Below are 25,308 nucleotides of genomic sequence, written 5' to 3'. Positions count from 1 at the left end.
GGTGGGCCATGTTGGACTTTGGGCTTTGGTTCCAGGAGGCATCAGTGGGCCAAAACAAGATGGGCTTATTTACCGTGCTATTTTTGGTCTGTCCATTTTGTAAATTATTACGGCATGGGGGCATCAAATGAGCCCGATGCAGACTGCGTTCATTCATGGAGGCTTTGTGTTATTCGATGCATGAACCGAAAAAGTTGAAAAGAAAAATAAAAAAAAAGAATGTCAAGACAAAGGGTGGTTTAGACCAGGAGTTGTACTTATCATTAAGAAAAATAATACATTGTACAATAGCTTTTTTTCCAGAGGAAAATGATTTAAAAATGAAGGAAAGAAATGGAAGAAAGGGACGCTAAATATGGAAAGAGTGGGTTAAAGCTGTCATCTGACATTAATTAAGGAAAGCAGAAAGATGGCTTCTGGTTGGGTAAGGGCCTCCAACCTGAAATGACTGGAGATGGAGTTTGGTTATCGTACCCAATATGTGGTAACAAAATCCAAAAAAAAGCCAGAGATGGTGACAACCCCTTCCAAAGCTGCTGTTGCCAACTTTTTTTTTCCCTTTTTTTACGTCATTCCCTCTCATTTATCATTTTCATGCTCAAAAACGAAAACAAAAACAAAAAAACAAACATAAATAAATCATAGAGAGAGTGGATTATTGAATTTTTACAATACCTCTCCAAGACTAGGAAGGCAAAGGGTACCTACTGGGAGAGTGGCCACGTGTACATATTTCCCCAGCCACACTGTTCACCCCTACCCTCACGCATCCCAACTATAGCTGACTCATGAGTAACATGAAAATAACTTCCAACAATAATACGACGTCGTTTCATTCTCAGATTCAAATCACTCATTCCCTTGTTTCTCTCCTCTCCTTATCTCTCCCCCCCAACCATAGTCCCATGGGGGTGTTTGAGTGAGACTGATACACCTACAGGCTACAAGTACTACCTAAAAAACCTTGAGCGTCATACAATATTACACCCAGCCCTGGTATCTAGCTACCTAGCTACCTAGCTTTCGCTGGTATCTCTCTCGGAAGAATCAGAGAGCATGTTCTGGAAATTTTCCCTTGTCTCCATATCAGAACCTCTTGCCTCTCTGCTCTTTGCGTAGGACTCGAAGAACTCCTTGTTCTCTTTCTCCAATTCCTTCCACACTGCAGTATCATCAAGATATATATGCATATACGTGTTATGCAGAGGACAAGCATATGTATAAATATATATATATATATATATATATATATATATATATATATAGTTATGGAGTTTGAGAAGGTAATCGCTGACCTGTGGAAGTGATGACTGGTTTGATGTCAGCATGTTTGGAGAGGGCTTCCATGCATTCTTCTCTGCTCATATTGAAGATGATGCACTCCTCTATCAGGCGTTGCACCTGCTTACAAATCATGTGTATTCATAATCTTCATCGCATCGACTACATTCAAAACCCAGGCCAGTTATATGAAAAGATCTGGAATAAGAGAGAGGTATGCTCACCATGTGGATATATGAAGCGGAAGATTCACCCATGACCGGTGATGACGATGATGATCTAATACTAGTTAGCTAGGTATGCTACAATCTAATATGTATAGAGATATAGAGAGAGGTGGGGGAGGAAGGAGAGCAAATTGTCCAGGAAAGGAAAGGGGGAAAGTGAGAAGGAAAAAAGGGTAGAAAAATAAGGGAAAATGAAATGGAGTATAGGAAAGAGCAGGTAGATCAAGAAAGCCAAAACGGGGTTGAATATAAATATTAAGAGCACTCGAAGATTGGTGGATTAGAGTATTATTTTATTAAAATAAAGATGGTGGGGAAGATGATGATGAAACCATGTCACAGTGCGGTGGGGTCAGAAGTCCCACGTGGGCAGACGCATATGATTGGTGGGTAGGAGATTAGAGAAGATTTTATAAGCAGCGTTTTTTTGTCAGATACATGGGCCACGTGACTTGTAGGGTTCAATTACATTTAGGGGCAAAAAAACAGTGGCGCGAAAGTCCTGCTCTAGACTGCGGACTGCCCAATAACAGGCCCACCTTCTTCGGCCCACTATGAGTTGCGGCCCGTGAAATTGACGTAGATGCTTTACTCACTGCTGCCGCTTCTATCATCCGATCAAAAAGAAAGTCCACATCAAATCACGTGCGTTGCTCTTGGATGGATACCATGTCCTCCCGCAAAAAGTATGTAAATCAGAGGGTGGCAAGGTTGGAAGCTTTGCTCCAATCATGCTCTTCTCTTTTGACTTTACATGGATTTGTTTTGGCAACTTTTGTTTTCTATTTGCTTTTCTCCGGGCCCCTTATTTTGGTTTTGGGAAATGGAAACTGATTATTTCAGATATCATTTTAATCAATGGTAATAGTAGAAGGACTCAATTGTGGGACGATAGCGCATGTAAGGGAAATAGAAGAAAGGAGCCGTGTCAGGGGCACTTTTGGAAGGAATCCTATGGCGGATCGAAAAATGACTGAGAAAAACTACAATCCTGGTGCCCTTTTTCGCATGGTCACTGATATGCAGTAAGTTGATCAGCACATTACAAACGTTCTTGGCTAGAAGGTTGAAACATGTGGTGTGGGACCAAAGAATCGGTCCAAAAAAAGGGAAAAAAAATGAAGCAAGAGGGAAGTCAGCCATCCATGTTTTTCAAGTGGCAGCCACCGTGCAAATTCAATAGAATGGGATTGCTAAAATGTTTGCAGAATAACCAAAGAGAGTGCTAAAGCTGAAATCTTACTATACACCCACATGCATGCCCTTTCTCCTTTTCATGACTCTACTTATTTAAGACTCCCACCGCCACATCTTTGGAGTCGACTTCAATCGGAGGCTCAGGGTCAGGGTTAAATTTCTTGAAGTCTGTGGCTCCCACTCCTCCCCGTTCACTTCAACTACCGAGGTCTGGGAGTGGGAGGCAATCAATTCACAACGCAAAACTAGACCGCATAGCATATTAACTCGAAGCATTCTCCTTGCTTAAAAGTTGTTAGAGAGATGCAGAGTATTGGGTCTGACCCATTTATTAAAAAAAAATATAACATTTAACCATTTTTTAAAATTTATGTTCAAATTGGTTCTTTTGTGTCTATATCATTAAAAATATATATATATTTTTTATTATTTTAATTAAAGTCAACTGAGACTTCATTTTTAACTAAAGTCGCACTTGTCAACTGAGGTTTTAGTTAAAATTTTTTAAAATTTAAATTTAATTAAAAATTATGAAATTATACAAATAAATTAATTTCTTAAAAAACAACAAATTAAATATCTTAAATTAATAAATTATATAATTTTATATATTATTTATATGTTATATAAATTTATTATTTTAAGATTATTAATTTATTAATAAATAAGATATTCATTTATAATATCTTCTATTTATTAATTTATGTTTATTGAAGTAATATTAGATTCTTAAGTTTAAATATAAATAATTTATTATTAAAGTAAATATTTTTAGTTTCAATAATAAATTGTAATTTAATAGTTTTTAATTAAATTTGAAAGTGAAAAATAAAATTATAATTGAAATCTCAGTTAGCAACTACAACTTAAAAGTATATTATTATTTTGATAAAGATAAATTTTTCATAATACAAATAAATTAATATTTTAAAAAACAACAAATTAAATATCTTAAATTAATAAATTATATAATTTTATATATTATTTATATGTTATATAAATTTATTATTTTAAGATTATTAATAAATAAAATGTTCATTTATAATATTTTCTATTTATTAATTTATGTTTGTTGAAGTAATACTATATTCTTAAGTTTAAATATAAATAATTTATTATTTAAGTATATTTTTAAATTTTCAATTATAAATTGTAATGCAACTTTAATTTAAAAATGAAATCTCAGTTGTCAATTGCGGCTTTAATTAAAAAATAAAGTCTCAGTTATCAATTGATTTTTTAATTAAAATAATAAAAAAAATATTTTTTAATGACATGATGTATACGTGACATCAAAAAGGTTAATTTGCACATAAGTTTTAAAAGTGGTTAGATGTTATATTTTTTTTTTAATAAATGGGTCATTTTGACCCTAAAAGTGGTTAGATTCTACGACATTGACAGCAAATGGAGACCTGATTCGGGTGTGTGCCACTACATGCAACAGTGCCAATACTGAATCACTGAATGGCTGTTAGTTGGGACACTCTAGATGCGAAAAGAATCCCCCCAGCCGCCCCCAGATTCCTTCAAAGGTGCAATTATTTTCTGCTGCTACAAGAATCCAATGGTATCTGCTCGATCCTTTGTTTTGTTTCCATTTCTACATCTCTGTCCTTCTCACACACAAAGTTTCAAACTTGTTTTTCTTACAGATCATATGAAAAATCAAATGGGACAAAGGTGGAAGAAAAACGCAACAAGCAAGAGTAAAGTAGACAGGGCCACGGAAAGGGGAAAAAGTTAAACTGCTGGCCAACCTCTACACACTATCCACCAGCTATACTTAAAGCCACTTGTATACAATTCCAGAACTCATGTGTACTGTCCAAAATAGTGAGTCCCACAAGTCTTGAATGTTAGTCCTTGCCTTGCCAAAGATGAGGAAATCACCACATGAATGTACTAACTTCAAAAGCATCCCAGCTTGTTAGCAAAAACAAAATTGGGTATACTTATTTTCGATTGATATTAGAATTGAAATATCCAGTTGGGTATACTCGATCATTTTTCATTCTGCTTTGCAATATAGAACATGCCCCCCAAGGATAAGGAGAAAGGTAACATAAAAGCCAAGGCTGTGAAGTGAGGGATGACCAGTGAATGGTAGATCTTCATTTGGCTTGCAGACAAGCATAAATGGAATCTTTTGGGGTCACTTAGTTGGCGATTTGTTCTGGTGCTGCTCTCTTTTTGGATGTTGTTAAGCAAGGGTTGTTTTCAAACATGACCCATCTGTTTTTTATTGCATTTTGTTTGGAACTGCGAGCCTTATTCTCAGTTGTTTTACTTTAAAGCTCTTTAGTTGTCTCTGCTACTAAGGCAATTTTTATGGCCAATTCATCCAGCTCTATATATATTTTGTCCCAGCACCATCTTGTCCACTTTTCCACTCCCACATGCCTACGGCTTTCACCTCTTGTGCTTATTATTGCCTGGGTTTTAACATTTGCAAAGTGGCAAACCACGACGAAATGAAACTGTTCCTGAGTCCACCCACTTGTTTCAAATTTACAAAAAACTACAAGAAAGGTCGGATCAAAGTTCTGTATTTGTCCAGCCACATTCAATGCAGAATTATGCTTTCATTCCTCACAAGCCTCCTCACGTTTTTACCTTCTTTCTTTTGATTAGCAGTCAGATACGACTAGATTCACTATACACCATCTTATAATGGTCCAGTTCAGTCAGTATCCCTTTCATATAGAAACATGTAAAACGAGTTTAGTGATTCCACCACTAATGCTTCGGAAAAAGCACAGGAAGCCCATTTCTGTGTATCAGATGCATTTCATAAAACACAAGAAATTAGCTTATCTGCCAACTGGAAGCCTAGAAAAGCCAAGCCTACTAATAGACTCGGGCCCTGTGTCTCTAAGGATGTCACAGGTGAAAGTTCAATGGAGTCTCAAGACAAAAGCAAGCTTCAATTGGCCAACCAAGTATGTTTGCTAAATCACGAAATCCATATTTATTTGGCCAAACTTCCATTATGCAAATACTGTGGCATCCTGCAGATTAAGGTTAGGATGGGAAAGGGGGAAAGAGAAAAAGGATCTTCTCCCTTCACTATTTAAATGGATGGTGACTCTACCTTAATCAGCAACCAACATTATTAGGTCTGGCCCTGAAAGTTGAATGGCCATCTTAAAAATATTATTTAAGCTTAAAGCATTAAAAATGATATATTAGCTGGAGCCTAGAGGTGCAATGTACCAGAGAACCGATGCTGAAGACATTTTGAAATATATTAAACCAAATAATTTAAAGCACCTAATTCTATGTATCATATGACCATATTATAATTGTAATAATGCACCCATGTTGAAAAATCAAAAGATGAACAGGACTCTCAACCAACCTTTGCTCCATCAAACCATTTTTCTTCTCTAAATATGACTTCCATTCTGTCCTCTGTAGGGCCTTCAACCTAATTGATGTTATTTCTTATTCAATGATGTCATCGAGATTTTGATTCATCAAAGAATAATCAAACCATGTACCTTGACTTTCCCTCACCTTTGTTTTCGTATAGATTGGAAATAAAGGGAAACAGGCATTTTAAAGATAAGCAATATACAGTAAACCCAAAAGAAACAAGAAAAGTAGATTTATCTGAGTTTGGGTTGAGGGCCTTGCGTCGTACACAACAATCACCATTGTCCTTCGTAATAGTTTTGACCCCTTGCAGATGAAGTCCCAGCCGTGTCTTTTCTACGGGAGTCAACTACTTCCACAGTCCCAAGTACATCGGGCTCTTGACTTTTCGGGACAATTATACAACCATGCATCAAGCCCCAAAAAAATAACTTTTGAGAAGTTTACTTTTTAATTGGTTGAGTGTAATTTGGGGAAAAAAAAAGGGGGAAAGTTGTGTATATAGAGTATATGAAAAATATATGATTTTGAAAATTTATATAACTGAAATGTGATATCTGTATGGTAATAAGAAAAATATTATATGTTTTATGTATTATTTACTGTTCATATTTATATTTCCGAAATTATCCTTTAGGTCTCCCCATCAAGAAGTAAAAAAAAAAACAATTTTTTTGGTTTTCTTTGGGGGTTTTGCGTGGATTTTCTCGGCAATCAAATGAGGATGAATTTTCCCACAAATCGAATGGGGATAGATACCCCTAGAACAGATCCAGAAAGCACGGGAGCAAAGAAAAAAAACAATATTTTTTTTTTATTTCCTTGGGGGTGTTGCATGGATTTTCTCAGATATCAAACGAGAATGAATTTTCTTGAAAATCAAATGGGGGTGGCAATGGCGAGAACAGATCTAGAAAACACAAGGAGCAAAAAAAAAAAAATCAAATTTTTTGGTTTTCCTTGGGGGTTTTGCATGGATTTCCTCGGAAATCAAATGAGGATGAATTTTCTCAGAAATCGGTAAGAACATATCCAGAAAACACAAGGAGCAAAAAAAAAAGAATTTTTTTTTTTGTTTTCCTTGGGGGTTTTGCATGGATTTTATCGAAAATCAAACGAGGATGAATTTTCCTGGAAATCGAATGGCGGCGGCGGCAACGAGAACAGATCCAGAATAAATAGGGAGTAAAAAAAAAACAATTTTTTTGGTTTTTCTTGGGGGTTTTGCATGGATTTTCTCGGAAATCAAACGATGTTCCCAGAAATTGAATGGAAGCGGCAACGACGAGAACAGATCCAGAAAACACAGGGAGAAAAAAAAAACATTTTATTTTGTTTTCCTTGGGGGTTTTGTATGGATTTTCTCGGAAATCAAATGAGGATGAATTTTCCTGAAAATCGAATGGGGGATGGATTTTTTTGGGGATCAAATGGGGATTTTTTTTTTGCTTCCGTTGTTGCCCCTATTTGATTTCCAAGAATATTCATCATCGTTTGATTTCTAAGAAAATCCATGCAAAACTCCTAAGAAAAAAAAAATGTTTTTTTTTTTTTTGCTTGCTGACAGGGAAACCTAAAGGGTAATTTCGAAAATGTAAATATGAATAGTAAATAGTGCATAAAACATATAATATTTTTCTCATTACCAGGCAAATCTCATATTTCAATTATATGGGTTTCCAAAACCATATATTTTCCATATAACAGCCTATAAACACAACTTTCTCGGAAAAAATCATCATTTCATGGGTTGTAATAGCGATTTAGACAAACTTCTAAAAATACCCTCAACACTTTCACTTGGATCACCAACTTGGAAATACCACGTAAGTAAGCTCCAAGTCGGCTAACATTTACCCCAAACAAATTTACTCTCCACTTAAACTCATGACATGGCTTATGGTACGTGTCACCATCCAACAAATTCCATATGGAATATTGGATTTAAAAAAAAAATCAAGAGAAAAATTAGACAACTAGCATTTACCCTAAACTAGTCTGTTTTCTTTCCCTTTCGGAAAAGAAAAATTAGGAAAACAAACTCTAACTCCAAAAATCAACCCTTTATCATTTCTTCACTGCCATAATCTACCAACCTGTCACAACCCATAAAAAAATATGTTATTTCCTTATTTCGACACAACTCATCAACCTCAAACAAACCTCTAAACATCCACAAAAATCAAGCTATTTTCTTTCTTCTTCCTCCACTGTCAGCAATTTCCTTATCTCGCCATAAGCCATCAACCACAATCAAACCTCCAAATATCAATCCCAAACAAACCTTAGATCTAGAAGGAACCCTTTTCTAGTGTTCCATTCACCACTGTTGAAATTGATTTTACCTTTTCTTTTCTTCTCTTTTACTTTTTCATTTCAAGACAAAGAAACACGAAATGAATTGAATTTTACTTTCGAAGTTAGAGTTTGTCTAGGTTAGATTTTTTTTTGTTCTATTAAATTTTATCATAAATTTTGTTATCTTTGTTTTTTAATTTCTATTCTTTGAGATTTGAGAATGTCGGAAGCCAATCTATCTAATATCAAATAAAACATTTGATCATTTTTGTCATATTGTTTTTTCTTCTTCTCGTCTGAAATAATTTGTCTGAGGTCTATTTTATATGAATTATAGTTTCAATTGTCAAGAGTGATTCATGAAAACGAGATCTTGGTGATTTTTATTGATTTTCTTTTCTTTTCTTAATCGACAAGTTTGTTTTTGTTTGGTTCTTGGGAAAATGCAAAAAAATTGAAGGAAATTTTGAAAAATTGAATGAGAAGGGAATCTAATTTTAAGGAAACATTGTTCAGCATTCCATTTTGTTTAATCTTGTTTCTTTGGGATTTGAAATGTTTTGTTGTTTAGCTTTGTTGGATTTCTTGTGAAAATTAAAGGAAATAAAAAATGTGGGACATTTTCAAGAGTATGGGAAAATTTTGAAAATCAAATTTTGGTCTTTCAATGTAATATATGATTTCCAATTTGGGTATTATGAATATATGAGTGTTAATTTTTAAAAGCTTGGGAAATGAAATATTAGTGTTCTTATGATTATTCATTTGAAGATTTTTCCTAATTAAAGTATAAAAAATTTCAAGATAAAAAATTTCAAGATTACATTAAAAGGAAAATTAAATAGTTGTAGTAAATGAGGTAGGGCCTTTAGGTTGAATTATGTGGGCAGTAAACATAATAAATGTTAACTCATTATTTTAGAGGCTGACCAAGACTAATGGATGTAAACATTGATTTAATTTGATTCGAGTGGTACATAGAATAGAGGTTGACCATGTGGTTTAGAGGTTAGCCATTTGAAATGCATATTGTGTACTTTTATGTGGGTAGTGGGCATAATAGTGGCCAACTCTATAATTAACAGGTCGACTCTCATGTCAATCATATAATTGAGAGGCTAGCCCTAACCTATCTCAACGATTTTCTTTTCAATGATGTGACAAAGTTTTTATTATTTCCTTGTTAATGTATGTCATTGTTGTTTCATAATTATGGTGATTGCATATCGGAGCATTCTATTCACATTGACATTAATTGTATGAGTAAATAATCATATCTCTAACATTTGATTCCTTTAGTAATGAATTTTGGTTATTTAATGCAATGATATTATGGTGATACATTCTCGTTGTTCTAGGCTTAGATTTCTTATAGGAATCCAATTGCTTTCTGATGTAAAGAAGAATGCCATAAGAAAACTTGGTTTTGGGGGGTTATTGTAAATAGGTTACAATGACTTGAATTTATGTTTATGTTCTTGGTTGCTGAGCAACACGGACATTGCTTATTCCCAACTTGAGTTATTTGGGGGAAAGACAATCGCATTGACATCTCATGATGAAGGGATCATGATGAGAATTCCATATACCAAAACGAATTTGATTCTTGAAGAGGCATATGTTAAACCTAGTCCAATATCAAAATTAAAGGATGTAAAGGTAATGATGGTTGTCGTTGATGATATTAATGAATTTAAGCGGCTCTTCTTGGAATTTTCATGTGTAAACTTATTGGATCTCATTTCTCATTTGGAAGGTAGTCATATATTGTGGTATACACTGCAAGAGCAGTTAATTGGGAATATAAATTAAGGAGAATTTGAATTACAATTTTTTTATTCAATCTATACATGAACATAGGAGAAAGGAAAGTACATACGTTAAAGGGTGTTTGATGTTTCTACTTTCATATTCAATCTATACATGAATATAGGATGAAAGAAAGAATAAACGTTAAAGGGTATTTGATGTTTCTATAGGTAACTATTCATCTTTTAAATAATTATATGATGAAGTATTTGACATTTAATAATGCAAGTAGACTATGTTGGTCATGATATTAATGTTATTTATGTTTTATATAATGTGGTAGATGTTCTACCTTTCAATATCCCATTTTTCAATTATGTTTGTGGAACTTACTACACCATGTTGTGTTGCATGGACTGATTTGTTGTTGAAGCAATAAGTAAAGTTGGAGTTGGAAATGATAAAAAGATTTGGTTAAGTTGAGGTTTAATTGGTTGTTAGTTATGTTAAGATAGTTAATGAACATTTCAATTGGATCACTGGAATGACAATTAACATGTTTTGCAATAATAGTTGATTAACACATTAGTAGAGTAAGAAATATAAGGAAATGAAAGTCTTCCAATTAGCGAACCGATTGACACAGATGAGACTAAAGACTTTGTCAGGTTTTTATCATTTTTTAGTGGTTGAAATGCATATAGGTCAAATGGGAGAGTGTATGAAAATGTTAGTCCAACCACATCAATGCTCATTTTCCCACATACCCTTAAAACAAAATCATTATATGTCATTGATCGATCTAAATATATACCATCTTGTCTCTCACCCCTATATTCCACATTGCCATGTTAGCCCCTTACTAGCTTCCCTCCTAGGTGGAGAAAACAATAAATTGTATTATATGAATCTACTTAAACACTGCTAGAACCCCTGTTTAGATGTGTTAGAAAAATTAGGTTAATCTAACCTAAGGTAATCACCCTAGAGGGGGGGTGAAAAGGGTGATGGTTTCTTTTTGCAAATTTAAAATGTATGAATGTAAGAGACAATTATATGCAAGTATATAATAAAACAATATAAAGATAATTGCATATAAAGTAAAAGAGTAGGGAAAAGAAAATGCAAACACAAGATTTTATAGTGGTTCGGCGCAACCCGACCTACATCCACTCTTCTTTAGCTTCAATCCCAAGCTTGAGGTTCCACTAATTCAAGACTTCCAAACCAAACTTTCAAGCAATATAATTGGATTATGGTTCCAATCCACCCTTTTGAACTTTTGACTCAAAGTACCCTTTACAAACCTCAAGAGATACTTCACTCTTGAATAACCCCTCAAGTGATACCCCACACTTGAGAATCTCTAAGTGATACCTCACACTTAGATTTTTTTCTCTCAAAGATATACAAATAATTTCACAAAATCCTAGTACAAAGCTTTAGACTCAATTGATACAAGAAAATTATGATTGAATGATGTACTAATAATATGCAAGTTTTAGAACAATGGTGCACTCAAAACACTCTCACAAGGCTCAAATATATTCAAAAAATGTTTAGGAATATTAAGCTCATAAAATAATGAAGATTTGAGTCTTTTTATAGAGGAAAAAAAAAAAGCCAAACTAGGCGTTGGGGTTTTGACAAATTGAGTTGGGGGTCGATCAGCTGACTAGCCGTTAGCATTTAATGCTTGACAGGTAACTGTTGGACCTCGACCGCCCCTTGACTGGACCTTGACTGCCCCTTGACCGGACCTCGACCAGTTGAACAACTGTTTTGGAATAGAGAAAATGTTTTTTTGCACCCCTTGACCGATTGAGTTGGAGGTCGATTGGTTCCTCATCTGGTTCAACTGGTTGAGATGTTTTTGGCTCAACAACCAATTTTTTCAACTTAAAACCTTTTAAACAAATTTGGAAAACATTTGATACAAGGTTTTAGTTGAAAACATGAAATCATCCAATTTTAAAATATTTAAAACAAAATAACTCTTAGATGATTTTGGTGCATAAGTAAAGAATGTAATACATGAAAATCCTAGTGCACAAACAACCTTACAAAGAGATCTTATGAACCTTGGGTCTTGAAAAACACTTCTTTTTGAGGTCTTCTTCTTCTTAATGATTTTTCTTTGGCTTGATTTGTCATTATGATTGCCATTTTGGAAATCGTTTTGCCTAATCACACTTGAAATATAATAATTAGTTTCTAAACCTTGTTTTGTTATTATCAAAACCGAGATTAATCAAACCTTGGTTTCACAAGATGGGTAGACCTTTAACAAGGTGAAACAAGTAACTAATTTTTAAATAACACTACCAAAACTAAATTACTTATAATAATTGTCATGCTCACACCTATGAGCATCATATATTAATGCCTCATTTAGCTTTGAAACAATACAAGTGAACTTCATTAGTATTTTATGGTCTAAAAGTAATGTTATAAATATAGACACATAGTATATACATAACATTAAGCAATGCAATTATTCTAATTTATTTGGTACTAATTTGCTATGTTATATGAGTTGAAGATCAACCTCTTAATTCATGGGATGAATACTATATTGCCCAATATTCATGTAAAAATGTGATACTATCACCGTCTATGGCGCCTTTAAAAACAATGGGTTTACCTCTGTTTTGCCTATTGCCCACATCAAACCACAATAATGTTTAGAACCACGAGCCTACATCTAAACAAATGGGTCAGCTTCTATTTTGCCCATTGCCCACTTCCCACTAAAATGATGATTATGTCCAAATGTTATAACTTAAACTAGGGCTGGCCTCTTGATCCAAGGGTTGACCCCTATTATGACCACTAGCTACATATAAACAAAACAATATTCATGTTTGAGGGTCAACCTCTATAACTAAGGGTCGACTACTATTTCTTGATCCAAGGGTTGACCCCTATTGTGACTACTAGCTACATATAAACAAAACAATATTCATGTTAGAGGGTCAACCTCTACAACTAAGGGTCGACTACTATTTTACCTAATGCCCACATCAATTCAAGTCTGCTTTATTACAAATATTTTATTTTCTTCTTCAATTCAACCCTCATTCATTAGAAATTGAAAAATTTTATGAATAAAATGATTCAAAGTATGCTTCTAATAAAACTCACAACAATTCTATTTTAAATTTATATTCATCTACTCATGAATAAACATGAACTATTTTCCCATGCACATTCACCAATTAACAATTATAAAAATTGTTTAACGACCTTGTTTAAATTAGTGACATCAACCTGTTAAATAAGCATACAAATTGCTTCATTTCAAAAAATTTCACAATATATATACATACAATTTAGAAAACAATCAATGCTCAAAACAAAGATCTACACAACCTAACCACGCATTTTTTACCTAGGCTTTATTTGAGGTGTTTCATCGGCCCTAGAGCCTTTAGCATATTTAATAGGTCCTAAGCATGAATTTGTTCCTATTTACCCCAGCTAAGTATAGAAAGACCCATCCTAACTCAACCAAAAACCCACCTAGAGTAATTGTGATAGAATAACATGCATAGATATAAAAAATAGGTAAATCCTAAAACCAAACTACCCTCCATTATCTCTTTTATGTCATTAATTTTCCCACATTCTTGATTTCCAAAATTTTCCCACATTCTTCATTTCCTATAAATTTCAAAATGCATCCAAGCAAATCTAAACAATAAAATATCTTGAATCTTAGATAAATAAGATTAAACAAAACAAAATGTTGAAACTTTCCTAAAAATTGTATTCCCTTCTCATTCAATAGTAAGATTTTTCTTCTCTTTTCCTCATTCTCCCTAAGAACCACATACAACACAAACACAATAATTAAAAAAAGAAAAGAAAATCGATAAAGGTCATGAAGATCTCATTTTTCTATTATTATTGAAAATTGAAACTATAATTCATTACAAATAAACCTTAAATAAATTAAAATATAAAAAAGATAAATTATTAATGAACATTAAGAACATAGAGATATGCAATGTAATCAAGTTTAATTCATAAAATACACAAATCACATAAATGACAGTTTTCAAATCTTAAAGAAGAAAAAATAAAAAATATAATAAAATTTGATAAAATACATATATCACCTAAAAAACCTTAGCTTTGAAAGTGAAATGTAACTATAATATTTCTATGCTTCATTCACTCTTTGTCTTGATTTGTCTCTTTCTTTCTCTTGAAAGGAATATTAAAAAGGAAAAGTAAATGAATGAGATAAACGACTTTGCTGGTAGTGAATGGAGGATAAGAAAATGGGTTCTTTGTGGAGCTAAGGTTTATTTGGGGTTGATGTTTGGACGTTTGTTTGGGGCTAATGGTTGGTAGGGGCAATGAGAAAATTGTCATCCTCAAGGTGAAGATAAGAGAAAGAAAATAAGAGTTCATGTTTGGATGTTGATGGGTTTTGGTGGAATAAAAGGATAATAGATTTTTGATGGGTTGTGATAGGCATAGTTTTAAAAGGCGTGTCTAGGCATAAGGTGGCGCGATGCAGAGCTCCAACGTCTCGTCTTACTCTAGGCGTTGCTTAGGTGCGGAAGGCGTGCGCCCCTTTGACCAAGCATAAAGATCCAAAAATGCGCACATCTATATTTCTTCTTCTTCTTTCTTCTTCTTTTCTTTGGTCAATTTACTTCTAGCCCTAATCTGGGCATTTATTTGTTTTTATTTCACCAATAAAACGCAGCATTTTGGACTAGTTTATTTTTAAAGAAAAAACATGGCCCAAAACCATGTCATTTTGCACACTGTTTTTTCTTTTAAAATAAACCAATTCAAAATGTTGCATTTTGTTGGTGAAATAAAAACAAAAGAAAATGCTCAAATTAGGGCTAGAAGTGGATCGTAAGATTGTGAAGAGAAAAAGAAGAAGAAGTGTTTTTTTAACAGCCATAATGAGCTTTAAAAAAACACAAAAGACCCAAAATTAAGGCTCAATAGAGAGTAGATATTTAAAAAATGACAGAAAAAAGAACCAAGGAAGAAGAAGAGAGGCACATACCTCGTGGTTGGCGTTGGCGCCACTAAGTCTCTTTGGCATTTAAATTTGTAGTCTTATATTTTTATTTAATTTATTTATTTATCTATTATTTAATTATTATGATAATGAAATTGTCAAAGAAAACTATTTTTTCTCTAATTGTTAATTTTTTTTATGTATTTTTATTTATTTATTTAATTTATCTATTATTTATTTATTATGATAATGAAATTGTGAAAGATGGAAACTACTTATTTATCTATTTATTTATGATAAATTATCTATTTATTTATTATAATGAATTATCTATTTATTTATGATAATGATTCATCTATATATTATGGTTATGAAATGAATACATTATGTAATATTTTTATTTTATTTATTTATCTATTTATTATGATAAATGAAACAATCATGATGCTTAGTTTTTAAGCTTAGATATGTTTTATGTTTTTGGTTAATTAGATTGAAATTTTGGATAATATTTGATGATATATGCACTTAGGACAAATAAACAATTATTAAATTTAATTGTATTATATAAAATTATATATATAAAATAGGGTGCTTTAAGTGCTCAAGAAGACTTTGCGCCTTGGTGCGCATTAAGTATTTTAAAACTATGGTGACGATTTGTGATAACGAAGGAAAGAGAAAGAAAAAAAGGTTGATTATTGGAGTTAGGGTTTGCTTTCAAAATTTGTCTCTTCCAAAAGGGAAAAAAAAAATACTTGTTTAGGGTAAATGTTAGGGTGTCTAATTTTTCTCTTGATTTTTTTTTTATTTAAATCCAATCCATGTGAAATTTGTTGTCTTGATTTTTTTCTTTAAATCCTATCCATGTGGAATTTGTTGGATGGTGACATATACTATGACCCATGTCATTATCTTAGATGGAGAGCTAACTTAAAACTTGCTCACGTGTCATTTCCAAATTGGTGATACAAATGGAAGTGTTAAGGGTATTTTTGAAAGTTTGTCCAATTTACTATCATAGTGCATGAATGATGATTTTTTTTTTGCCCCAAGATTCACCGCATCTAAAAAGCAAAAAGCAAAGTTCTTAAAAGTTATTTTCTTTTAGGTTTGGTGTATGACCGCATAATTCTCCCTTTTCTTTTTTTCACTTTTCATGGAAAATAATCAAGATATAAAAATAGTAATATGACAGAAAATAACATCAAAATGATTGGACATTTGGCATTTTGCACTAACTCTACTCAGATCAAATGCTAATTAACTAAATAACTAAAGGGTTACATGTGGCATACTAAAGTGCAAAAATCAAGCCCTCTTGGTTGTTCCCGCCAATGTGAAAATATATTTACACAAAATCAACTTATTCTCCAAAAATCAAGCACATGAGGGCTTTTCCCTATGTAATTTTCTGTAGAAATAATCATATTTGAGCTTTTTCCATGTAATAAACAAAACCTCAACCGATTTTCTTTTCCAAAAACCTAAGTGCTGAATTCAAATCATAAAAGATCTTTAACAAAAGAGAGAAAAAGTTAAAGAGTTATAAGGAACGACTTAAAAATATTTTTGAGCTAAATCAGAACCTTATCCTTCTTCCATCGGAATCTCTTTCCATTCTAATTTCTAAAAAAACATTATAATTTATATATTAAAAAGAAAAAGGAAGAATTCATGATGATTTTTCAAACAAATTTACACAATTTTTTTTATTCAAAGTCTTTGGTGATATCTTAAACAATTTTACAGACTTCGAGAACCCACGACATTTCAGTAAAACTTGTTGGAATGTTGGAAAAATAAAAATATCCGTCTATCTATGAAAGAAGTACCGGAAGAATTTGTTATTTAATTAACTTAATGTTCCTTTTAAGAATTGACATTAAGCCGTTAATCGTTATGAAGAAACCGTTAATAAAAACATTTAAATTATCTCTTGATTGTCACTAACCTGTACAAGTTTGTCCCGTCTCGCCTTTGGCTTTCTCTAAAAATCCGCTCCGACGAGTAATTACGCGCCTGTTACAGAAATATCCTCCTTTTTTAAGGCGCAGGTCATATGCGGACCTTTTCATATTTAAACCTTGCTCTAATGAATATCGAACATTTTCATATTCGAGGAATTCAAACCTTATTCTATTATTGCATTGAATATCTAACGCTTTTTATATTCAACCAGGACCATTCCATAAATTTATGCCCAAACAGTGTCAACCTTAAACTAGTTATTGCACAGAACAGTGTTAAAAGTAAAATACTCCTATTAGTATTGCCCACCTGCGTTGAAAGGCAGCTTGAGTGAATGATTCCCAATTAAATAACCACTTCCCAATTAAATAATCATAATCATCCGGAAAAATGCTTACCTTTGGACTTGAAACACCCAACTTCCTTTGACATGGAGACCAGGGATAAAGAGAGGGCTTACAGGGTAACCCACGGGCGACCAGCCTTTGATAGAGAGGAAAGAGGTGGGATCAGACTGGGAGAACACATGAATCAATCTGTTCACCAGGCGCACACAAGAAGCTAGAAATTTTAGTAGAAACTCGGGGTTCAAATATAATCACAGTAGATCTGATGATCACAAAGATAAATGAAAACCGTGATAGGAAATTGGAAAGAGTCCACTCCACTATACAGTAATAATCATACAATTAGTACAGCTTAGAGTCAGTAATAATGTCAGTCAATATCTCTGGCCCCATCACTTTCTTTTTACTTTTTTCACCTCTTTATGCAGTGGCTTTATGCTAATTGTGGTCGATGGCTTTCAATTACAAGGGGTAGCCACATCTTCTCGCATCCCTTGTGAAAAAAGGATGTCTGAGAGCTTCCCTTGCTTTAAGCCGCTCCGCTGGGTCATATCTTAGCAGCCCTTGCAAGAGATCAATCAGATCACCAGCAGAGTGATCCACATGCTGCATTACAAGGTTCTGCATGCAACAATTCAAATTATAATGAGGCCCAAAATATCCCTTGCATCTTACATACAAATCAAACAGTTAGAAAATAGAAAATAGAATATAAAAATGATATGGCTCAGAAGCAACAGCCCCCAGTATACATTTCAAAATGTCTACAAACAGATCAATATCCATCTCTTTCCAGATGGAAATTAAGCACATATGTTGGAGATGCAAAAGATTATACTGGTATATATTCAGCATGGACCCATGCACATGATCATGCATGCTCACATGTGCAGGTGTTTAAGAGATAAGGGGTTCACCCAATTTGAACTATCGTTTCAACATTATATCGCCCAAGTCAGCAAAGCATGGATCAAAAATGACCACAATGGAAGCAATGAAGAAGCAGCAGAAGCACCATTCCCTATCTGTGAAACAATTGGTTATAGAAAAAAAAAAAAAGGCTCTTTTGCAACAGTGAGTTTTAAGCCATCAAACAACCTCAACAATGACACAAATCTTAAGGGGCTTGCCAACTAGTTAAATTGGTAAGTAATTCGATGCTTAATTTCCCAATATTCTGCAAGAACTGCCTATGATGTATTAACACTTGAACCAATCTGAACTACCCTCATCAGACAACTCCATGTGGGAATGGCTATAGGCAAATGTTGCATGGCACTGACACAGTGCATTTCTATAAATACTACATGGATAAGCCAATGTTGGAAAGATCCAGAAAAGTAAGAGAGAAACATGGCAAAATAAAAATACATATTACATTACATCATACATAGAAAGAATATAAGTGCTATTAGTTTCTCTAAATTTCAATGGTAACAATTCTATAAATCAGTAAGAAGCAGCTCGATCTATTATATATCTATTTGTATCAATTAATTGTTTTTCTTAGCTTTTTAAATTTTTTTTCCTCATATACTCTTTTTCTATCTTGAACCAAAATAAGCCATAGCATTTTACAATTGGTATTGGTTCACATACACACCTGAACCCAATATTAGTTTCCCGTGACATTAACAGACATTTAAAATCAAGAAGTCCCCATGTTGAACCATAGTTGTGAAAGGCGTGTTTCAGGCACGCCTAGGCTCAAGGTGGCCAGACACAAACCATCGGCACCTCACCTTACTCCAGGTGAGGCCTGTTGAAGGAAGCGCAGCTTAGGTGCACAAGGCGATCGCCTTCCGCCAGGTGCAAAGCCCCAAAAAGGCACTTTTTTCTTCTCCCTTCACTCTTCTTCTGTTCTTCATCCACTGACCTCGAACGAGTTGCAGAGGCGGCGCAGAGAATCCTAATCTGGGCCCTTTTTTTTTTAATTGGCTCAAAACGCAGCATTTTGAGCTGCAGCTTATTTTAAAGAAAAAAAAGGCCACAACATTTTGGCCCCTTCCTCTTTAAAACATCCGCAGCCCAAAATGCTGCATTTTGGCCCAACAAAAAAAAAACAAAAAGGAAAGGGCCCAGCCCAGAATGGTTTTGACCCAACAATTTTTTTTAAAAAAAGGTCCAGCCCAGATTAAGGCTTAAAAAAAGGGGCCCAACCAGTTTTGACCCAACAAAAATTTGACAAAAAAAAAGGCCCAACCCAGATTAGGGCTCCCGTCTCATGTGTACAGAAGAAGACGACGAAGAAGAAGAGGAAGAAGCCACTGAGTAGAGGAAGAAGAGAAGAAGAAGAAGCAGCTGCGTACCTTTCCAGATGTACTATATAAAATTATATATATAAACTAAAATGCACCTCATTTCATTAAAGCCCGCACTTTAGTTGAGTCTTGCGCCTTAGGCTCCAAAAAGACTTTGCGTCTTGGTACGCCTCGAGCCTTTTAAAACTATGTGTCGAGCAGTGTTAGATATCAACTTTTACCCAAGGTATAGAAAAATTTTGGTACAGTTCAAGAATTGAGCCAAGTTCAATCTCTTAGATTCAAACTTGGGTAGAAGCAACCACCAGACACAGCAGATCCCAAATTGCATCCAGACCCTCTTAGTTACTGGGTTGAAAAACTTATCAGAGAACTACAGCAATAAATAGACAAGAGTAAAGAAATGATCACAGAAGCAGTACAAGCATCATACACAATGTACTTTCATGCTATTCTGGTTCCAGCATAATACAAATTAATGTCCATGTTGCTTCAACAGAAAAAATTTCTGCAAAATAGCATGTACTAAGAAAGAATGCAAGAAAAATATATGAATTATCACAAAATAATATGGGTACTAAAAAAACCCAAGGAGAAGAAGCAATCACACAGCAAGCAAATCTGCAACATGTCATTTTATCTAAAAACAATTAAAGGATAACTTGGGTGAAATTTTAAACATTTGATTCAACAAATAATATGATGAGATATAATTTACACAAAACAATTACCTGAAGACGGGGCAATTTCCAAACTGCTCTCATGCTTTCTCTAGAGGTTGCGCCCTCGGGCCAATCTAATCGTGCACCTCTCCTGAAATATTTCTCAGCACGGCGGCTGCATAGGGATCAGAAAAGGTGTAAGAAAATTGCCAATGTAGAAGCAGTGAAAGAATGCACAAAAAAGGAACAACCGACAAACTCTATCTTACTCAGCTCTCAGCACCATATGTTGGGGCAGAGGTCCCAACACCCTCTCCATCATTGCAAGATGTTCCAAGTTCTCATGTGTTTGGAAAAGGGCCTCCCCCTGCCAGTGAGTAAAAGAGAAGAAATATAACCTCAAATCCAAACATCACAATCAAGAATAGAAACATCCAACAATCAATATTCAGACTCATAGTCATATTCCCTGGTTTAAGATTTGAAATCTTATGATGGAAGCAACAGCACCTAAGAATAGTTTTAATTAGCAAAGATTGGCATTACCAAAATAGTTAATCTGATCTAATGTAAACATAATTGATCTAGAAGTCCAGATTATAATTAACTCCCCATGGATGATTTTGATCTGGAAGTACAGGGATGGCAGGTAGAACTCAGAATTACTTACTGAGCAAAGTTCAATAAGTATGCATCCTACACTCCATAGATCACAAGGGTAGTTCCATCCAAGGCCTGCAGTAAACAGAACAATATTCATCATCTAAACTATTAATATCAAAATACCAACTACCGAGTCTAATGGGGAGTTAACAATTACCCAAAATAACCTCTGGTGCACGGTAATGTCTTGTTGACACCACATAGTTGTGATCCTGGTGTTCAAATGTTGTACTCCCAAAATCAATGAGCTTAATGGCGCTTGACTTAGGCAGATTCTTGAAATAGGAACCATCTTTAATAGTCCGTGATAGAAACTAAATTGCAGAGGAAAGAGTTCAAATAAATAAATGGTAAATAAAATAAAATTAAAAATAGTAATAAAAATCAGAACCTTGAGAAATTTACTGGTTATTGGGATCAAAAACATTTAACATGGTTTAAGAAAACATCCAACTCAATATAAAGATGAAAGGAAAGGTTACTGTCTTTTTTTTCCAACCTAAAGTTGTTCAATAGTGTAATAACACACATGTGAACATACACAAAATCATCAATGAAACTATGGATATAAACAATAGCATTTTTTTTTTAATGTCGCAATACCTTATAATCTGGCACTTTGATGTAATCTGAAGAAACAAGAAGAATATTTTCTGGCTTCAGATCAGTGTGGATAAGGCGTAAATCATGCATAACTGCAAGGATAACAAAGTGATGTGAATCAGTGGATCAGATGTGGGGTTTACTATTAAATTCACCATGCTAGTTCAAACAATAGTGTTTCATGTTTTAAACAAATGTTGAAAGAAGACATGAAATTTAGTAAACATCAATGCCCAGATTCTTGGTATCATTTAAAAATCATTTAAGCATCAAGGGACTGCAATATAGATAGAATGGTGCAAGAATTGTCCACACACATGCTACAGACTCCAAAAGTTGTCTGCCAAGCTCCCGAACAAGATCAATAGGAAAAGAACGGTAGCTGTTTTTGCGGAGAAAATCGTATAAGCTTGGTCCAAGCTTCTCAAAGACCTGCTCAAACCATTTAAATCCATCCGCAAGTTTTTAACTCACAGAATATTTAGGCACAAAACAACATGGATTGCCCCTTCAAATGAATCAAATCACAAGTACCAATAAATACTTACAATACAAATATGATTACGATAGTCAAACCAATTCCGTATTTGCACACAACTGCAAAGAATGAAACGACTTATACCAAAAAACACTTCAAACTTCTACAACCAAGAACAGAACACAAAGAGACAGAGAGTCCGTACCGAGTGCCTCCAACATCATGCCTGGCAAGCTTCTGTAGCACATCAATTTCAATCATTGCAGCTTCACGGTACTTATGTATTGAACGAACAATTTTAATTGCCACAACTTCTTTCTTGTCATTGTCAAAGCATTCCAGCACTTGCCCAAATGTCCCTACAAGAAGTCAGATCTAATTGGTATGTTAAAACATAAAGATCATGTATACAAGGAAGAAGAAGATGACAACAAATAAAAAGGGGAGCATTAAAAAGATCACAAGAAAACCAACCTTCACCCATCTTGCTGATAATCCTGTCTGCAATCATAAAGGTAAACATTGGTATCAGTCACACCAAGTTATGAATGAATATTAGATCAAACAAGAACAGAAGATAGCAGGTCGTTGAAAGAATGAAGCCATCTGCAAATAAATGATTTATATAAATTATCATCACTCAAATCTTGCTTGCTTATAGATGTAAGATCAAATAGAACAGTGTGAACACAAATGGTTCAATGGTTGCCAATCCAAACTCCTTTTAACAATCCTTGTTAGGGTCCTCCCCCCATCCTCCCACCAAAAAAAGCTACTCTATAAAGATAAACAATTTTCCGCTGAATTATGAGGCGCTCAATGGCTTCACTCATGGATCAACAGATCAAAAGCAAACAAAATCTCAAACACTCTCTTTTGTTTACCAACGATTTTGGTGGAACAAAGAGGGTTCATCAACTAAGCCAATTTCTATGCACCAAGAAACTTGTAACCTACCACCCATATTCAACCAAACCCAATGTAATCGGCAGATGAAACTAAAAGTACAGGCTTCATTGCAAAACCCAAAATTCAAAACAAAAAATTCAAACTAAAGTAGTAGTTAGAGATTACATCTCGGAGTTAAATTTTCTCCAATGGCAAAAATATAATGGCCGTCCTTATCATCAGGCCTCCAAGGCGGTGATCCATTGCGAGTGACTCCCTTGTAGAAAAGAGACGAGTAGGGGTAGTTAGACACAAACTCCTGACTGCAATACATCCCCGGAACAACCTGCACAACATGAAGATTCACAAGCAAAGGCAAAGAAACAACCTGATTCTCGTCAATCAAATACATTTTCTAAAAATTAGGAAAAAAATCTCAAAACTCCAAATTTCACATACGATTCTTTGTGAAAATAAAGAAAATCTCGAAATCCAACCAAAAATAGAACATCGAATCTCAAATCAGAACAAACCTTGGGAGGGGGAAGGGGAGGAGGCATGTCCCAGGTCAAGCGAGGACGTTTCCTCGGGCGTTTGTCCATGTTCTTGTGTGGAAATTCTGTGATCCTCTGTGTCTCCATTTTTCTCAGATTCGAAGAAAACGAATTTGCAAAGAGGAAATATTACGAGTTGGAGAAGATTTGGCGGTGAGAATTGAAAGTGGAATGGGGAATTCGGAAGAAATTGATGGAAACATAGGGATCCTGAAACCCTAATCTGAAGCAGATCTGATGATAATCTGGGAAGGAGATAACCAGAGTCAGGTGAGGAGAACCCAATGTGTGGTTATTGCAACCGTGGTTAGAAGGCGGGGCCTTGAATTTAATCGTGGATTCAACAACGTGAAAGAGGTGGGGCCCACTTGCTCTCATAGAAGACAGCTGCGTGTCCACATTCATGATCTAGTGGGCTTAGTGTTTCCGTTTTGAATTTGGGTTGAGCTTGTCGAAATCGAGGATTTCAGGCCTAACTTGAATTCCAATTTCCGGCTCTCCGGCCCATCCATGAGTTGTAGTCTCCTATAAGAAAACCTTGATAAATAAATATTTAATAAAATAAAATAAAAAATTAATGAATTACTTTAGAACAAAATAAAAAACAAAAATTCATAATGATTAAATATTTTTTTATAACTTCTATAAGTTTGTTTTTTCTTTGTACTTAGATTAAACTCAATGTTGTCCTTAATTTTTTACGATGCATACATTGCATCTAGTGTTTTTTTTTTCATATTGTAACAAGTATTCATTTAAGGTTACTACTAGTTGAAATACCTCTTTTGAAGAAACAATTGGTAAATACAACTATCTAGATCATGAGGATCATCAATAATCCTATTCATTACCCCTTGAATAATCTTTTCATCATTACAAGATTTCATTGCTATACAATTCCCAATACGATAATTTAAAAGATACTCAACATCCATAATATTCATATTTTGTAAACTAACAATAGTTTCACACGATCCATGAATGTGTTCGTCTTTGCTAACTGGTGGTTTATAAATCATATCTTCATCTAATCAAATCTTATAATATTGAAAATAGTTTGTAGTTATTGTCTTCACATCAAAGTCCCAAGTCATATTAGCGAAGTTGATAACATTGAATATGTTAATCTTTTCAAGATTTATTACTCCACTCCTAACTCATAGACCTCCAAGATGTTAGAAGAAAAACAAGATTGATAATGAATTTTGAGTACTCAAATAACACAACTTCACATGGTTGAATCTTTGGTGTTGTATTAAGAGGCAGGAAAAATAATTCTACTCTTCTCAAGCTGCAATAATCTTTGGATGGGTTGAGCAATTGTTTACTTTAAGAAAACATCTCTATCATTCATTTTCTTGTCAAATCAACCAACAAATGCTTGAAAAAGTAAACTAAGATTGCTCTATAGTGACAACAAAGATTGTTTACTTTAAGAAAACATCTCTATCACCCACACTCTCTTGTTTGCTCTATAGTGGCAACTAAGATTGCACATGTTTACATCTAGAGCATTTAGGATTACCATACTGACCAATAAACTAAAGGGGTGCTTTGTGGAAATCATTTCCACTGCAACAAACAACAATAGTAATTCTCTCATTACCTTCTTGCATCCTTGCAATTGCTTTGTAGCAAACAAATAATTTTCTAATCAATAAAATATCCATGTTTCATCTATATTGTAAATATCCTTCAAATGAAATTAGTGTAGTTTAGTTTGTATTTTCAATAAAACATTATCAATGTTCCACATAACAA

General features: G+C 34.0%; 2 protein-coding genes across 8 annotated transcripts; both read right to left on the bottom strand.

Annotated features, from left to right (window-relative positions):
- Positions 1-631: 631 nt before the first annotated feature.
- LOC100256772 (uncharacterized) lies at positions 632-1,798 on the bottom strand. Its single transcript, XM_002278038.4, has 3 exons — positions 1,506-1,798; positions 1,296-1,401; positions 632-1,162 (listed from the first exon to the last, which is right to left on the bottom strand). The coding sequence occupies exons 1-3, from the start codon at positions 1,536-1,538 to the stop codon at positions 1,017-1,019; spliced, it is 285 nt and encodes a 94-aa protein (XP_002278074.1). The 5' UTR covers positions 1,539-1,798; the 3' UTR covers positions 632-1,016.
- A 14,461-nt stretch (positions 1,799-16,259) lies between these two features.
- On the bottom strand, positions 16,260-23,878 carry LOC100251648 (serine/threonine-protein kinase AFC1). 7 transcript variants are annotated; one of them, XR_786395.3, is made up of 14 exons: positions 23,527-23,853; positions 23,180-23,381; positions 22,580-22,606; positions 22,311-22,464; positions 22,176-22,224; positions 21,945-22,059; positions 21,628-21,719; positions 21,182-21,338; positions 21,032-21,096; positions 20,631-20,728; positions 20,431-20,536; positions 17,855-18,059; positions 17,490-17,627; positions 16,260-17,142 (listed from the first exon to the last, which is right to left on the bottom strand). XR_786395.3 is itself a non-coding variant. In XM_010655200.3 (13 exons), exons 1-12 carry the CDS (start codon positions 23,632-23,634, stop codon positions 17,901-17,903), a joined length of 1,332 nt encoding a protein of 443 aa, XP_010653502.1. In that variant the 5' UTR covers positions 23,635-23,853; the 3' UTR covers positions 17,286-17,627; positions 17,855-17,900. The 7 variants fall into 7 exon arrangements, 5 of the variants coding, with proteins under 5 accessions (XP_010653502.1, XP_010653503.1, XP_010653501.1 ...); XR_786394.3 differs by lacking the exon at positions 16,260-17,142 and adding an exon at positions 17,286-17,400; XM_010655200.3 differs by lacking the exon at positions 16,260-17,142 and having other exon boundaries at positions 17,286-17,627.
- Positions 23,879-25,308: the final 1,430 nt, after the last annotated feature.

This window comes from Vitis vinifera, chromosome 8, assembly GCF_030704535.1.
Source record: "Vitis vinifera cultivar Pinot Noir 40024 chromosome 8, ASM3070453v1".
NCBI classification, from domain to species: Eukaryota; Viridiplantae; Streptophyta; class Magnoliopsida; order Vitales; family Vitaceae; genus Vitis; species Vitis vinifera.
The sequence above is the reverse complement of the archived record's forward strand: the minus strand, read 5'-3'. Positions and strand labels throughout refer to the sequence as shown.

Bases quoted from the DNA above. Each gene is read 5' to 3' on its own strand.
- LOC100256772 (XM_002278038.4), bottom strand. From the start codon at position 1,538: ATGGGTGAATCTTCCGCTTCATATATCCACATG. The intron at 1,402-1,505 runs GTGAGCATACCT...ATTTGTAAGCAG, and splicing joins CCGCTTCATATATCCACATG to GTGCAACGCCTGATAGAGGA. The intron at 1,163-1,295 runs GTCAGCGATTAC...ATGATACTGCAG, and splicing joins ACCAGTCATCACTTCCACAG to TGTGGAAGGAATTGGAGAAA.
- LOC100251648 (XM_010655200.3), bottom strand. From the start codon at position 23,634: ATGGAGACACAGAGGATCACAGAATTTCCACACAAGAACATGGACAAA. The intron at 21,720-21,944 runs GTGTGTGGACAA...TTATCCTTGCAG, and splicing joins ACTTTTGGAGTCTGTAGCAT to TTATGCATGATTTACGCCTT. The intron at 20,729-21,031 runs GTAAGTAATTCT...ACTCACTGGCAG, and splicing joins TACTTATTGAACTTTGCTCA to GGGGAGGCCCTTTTCCAAAC.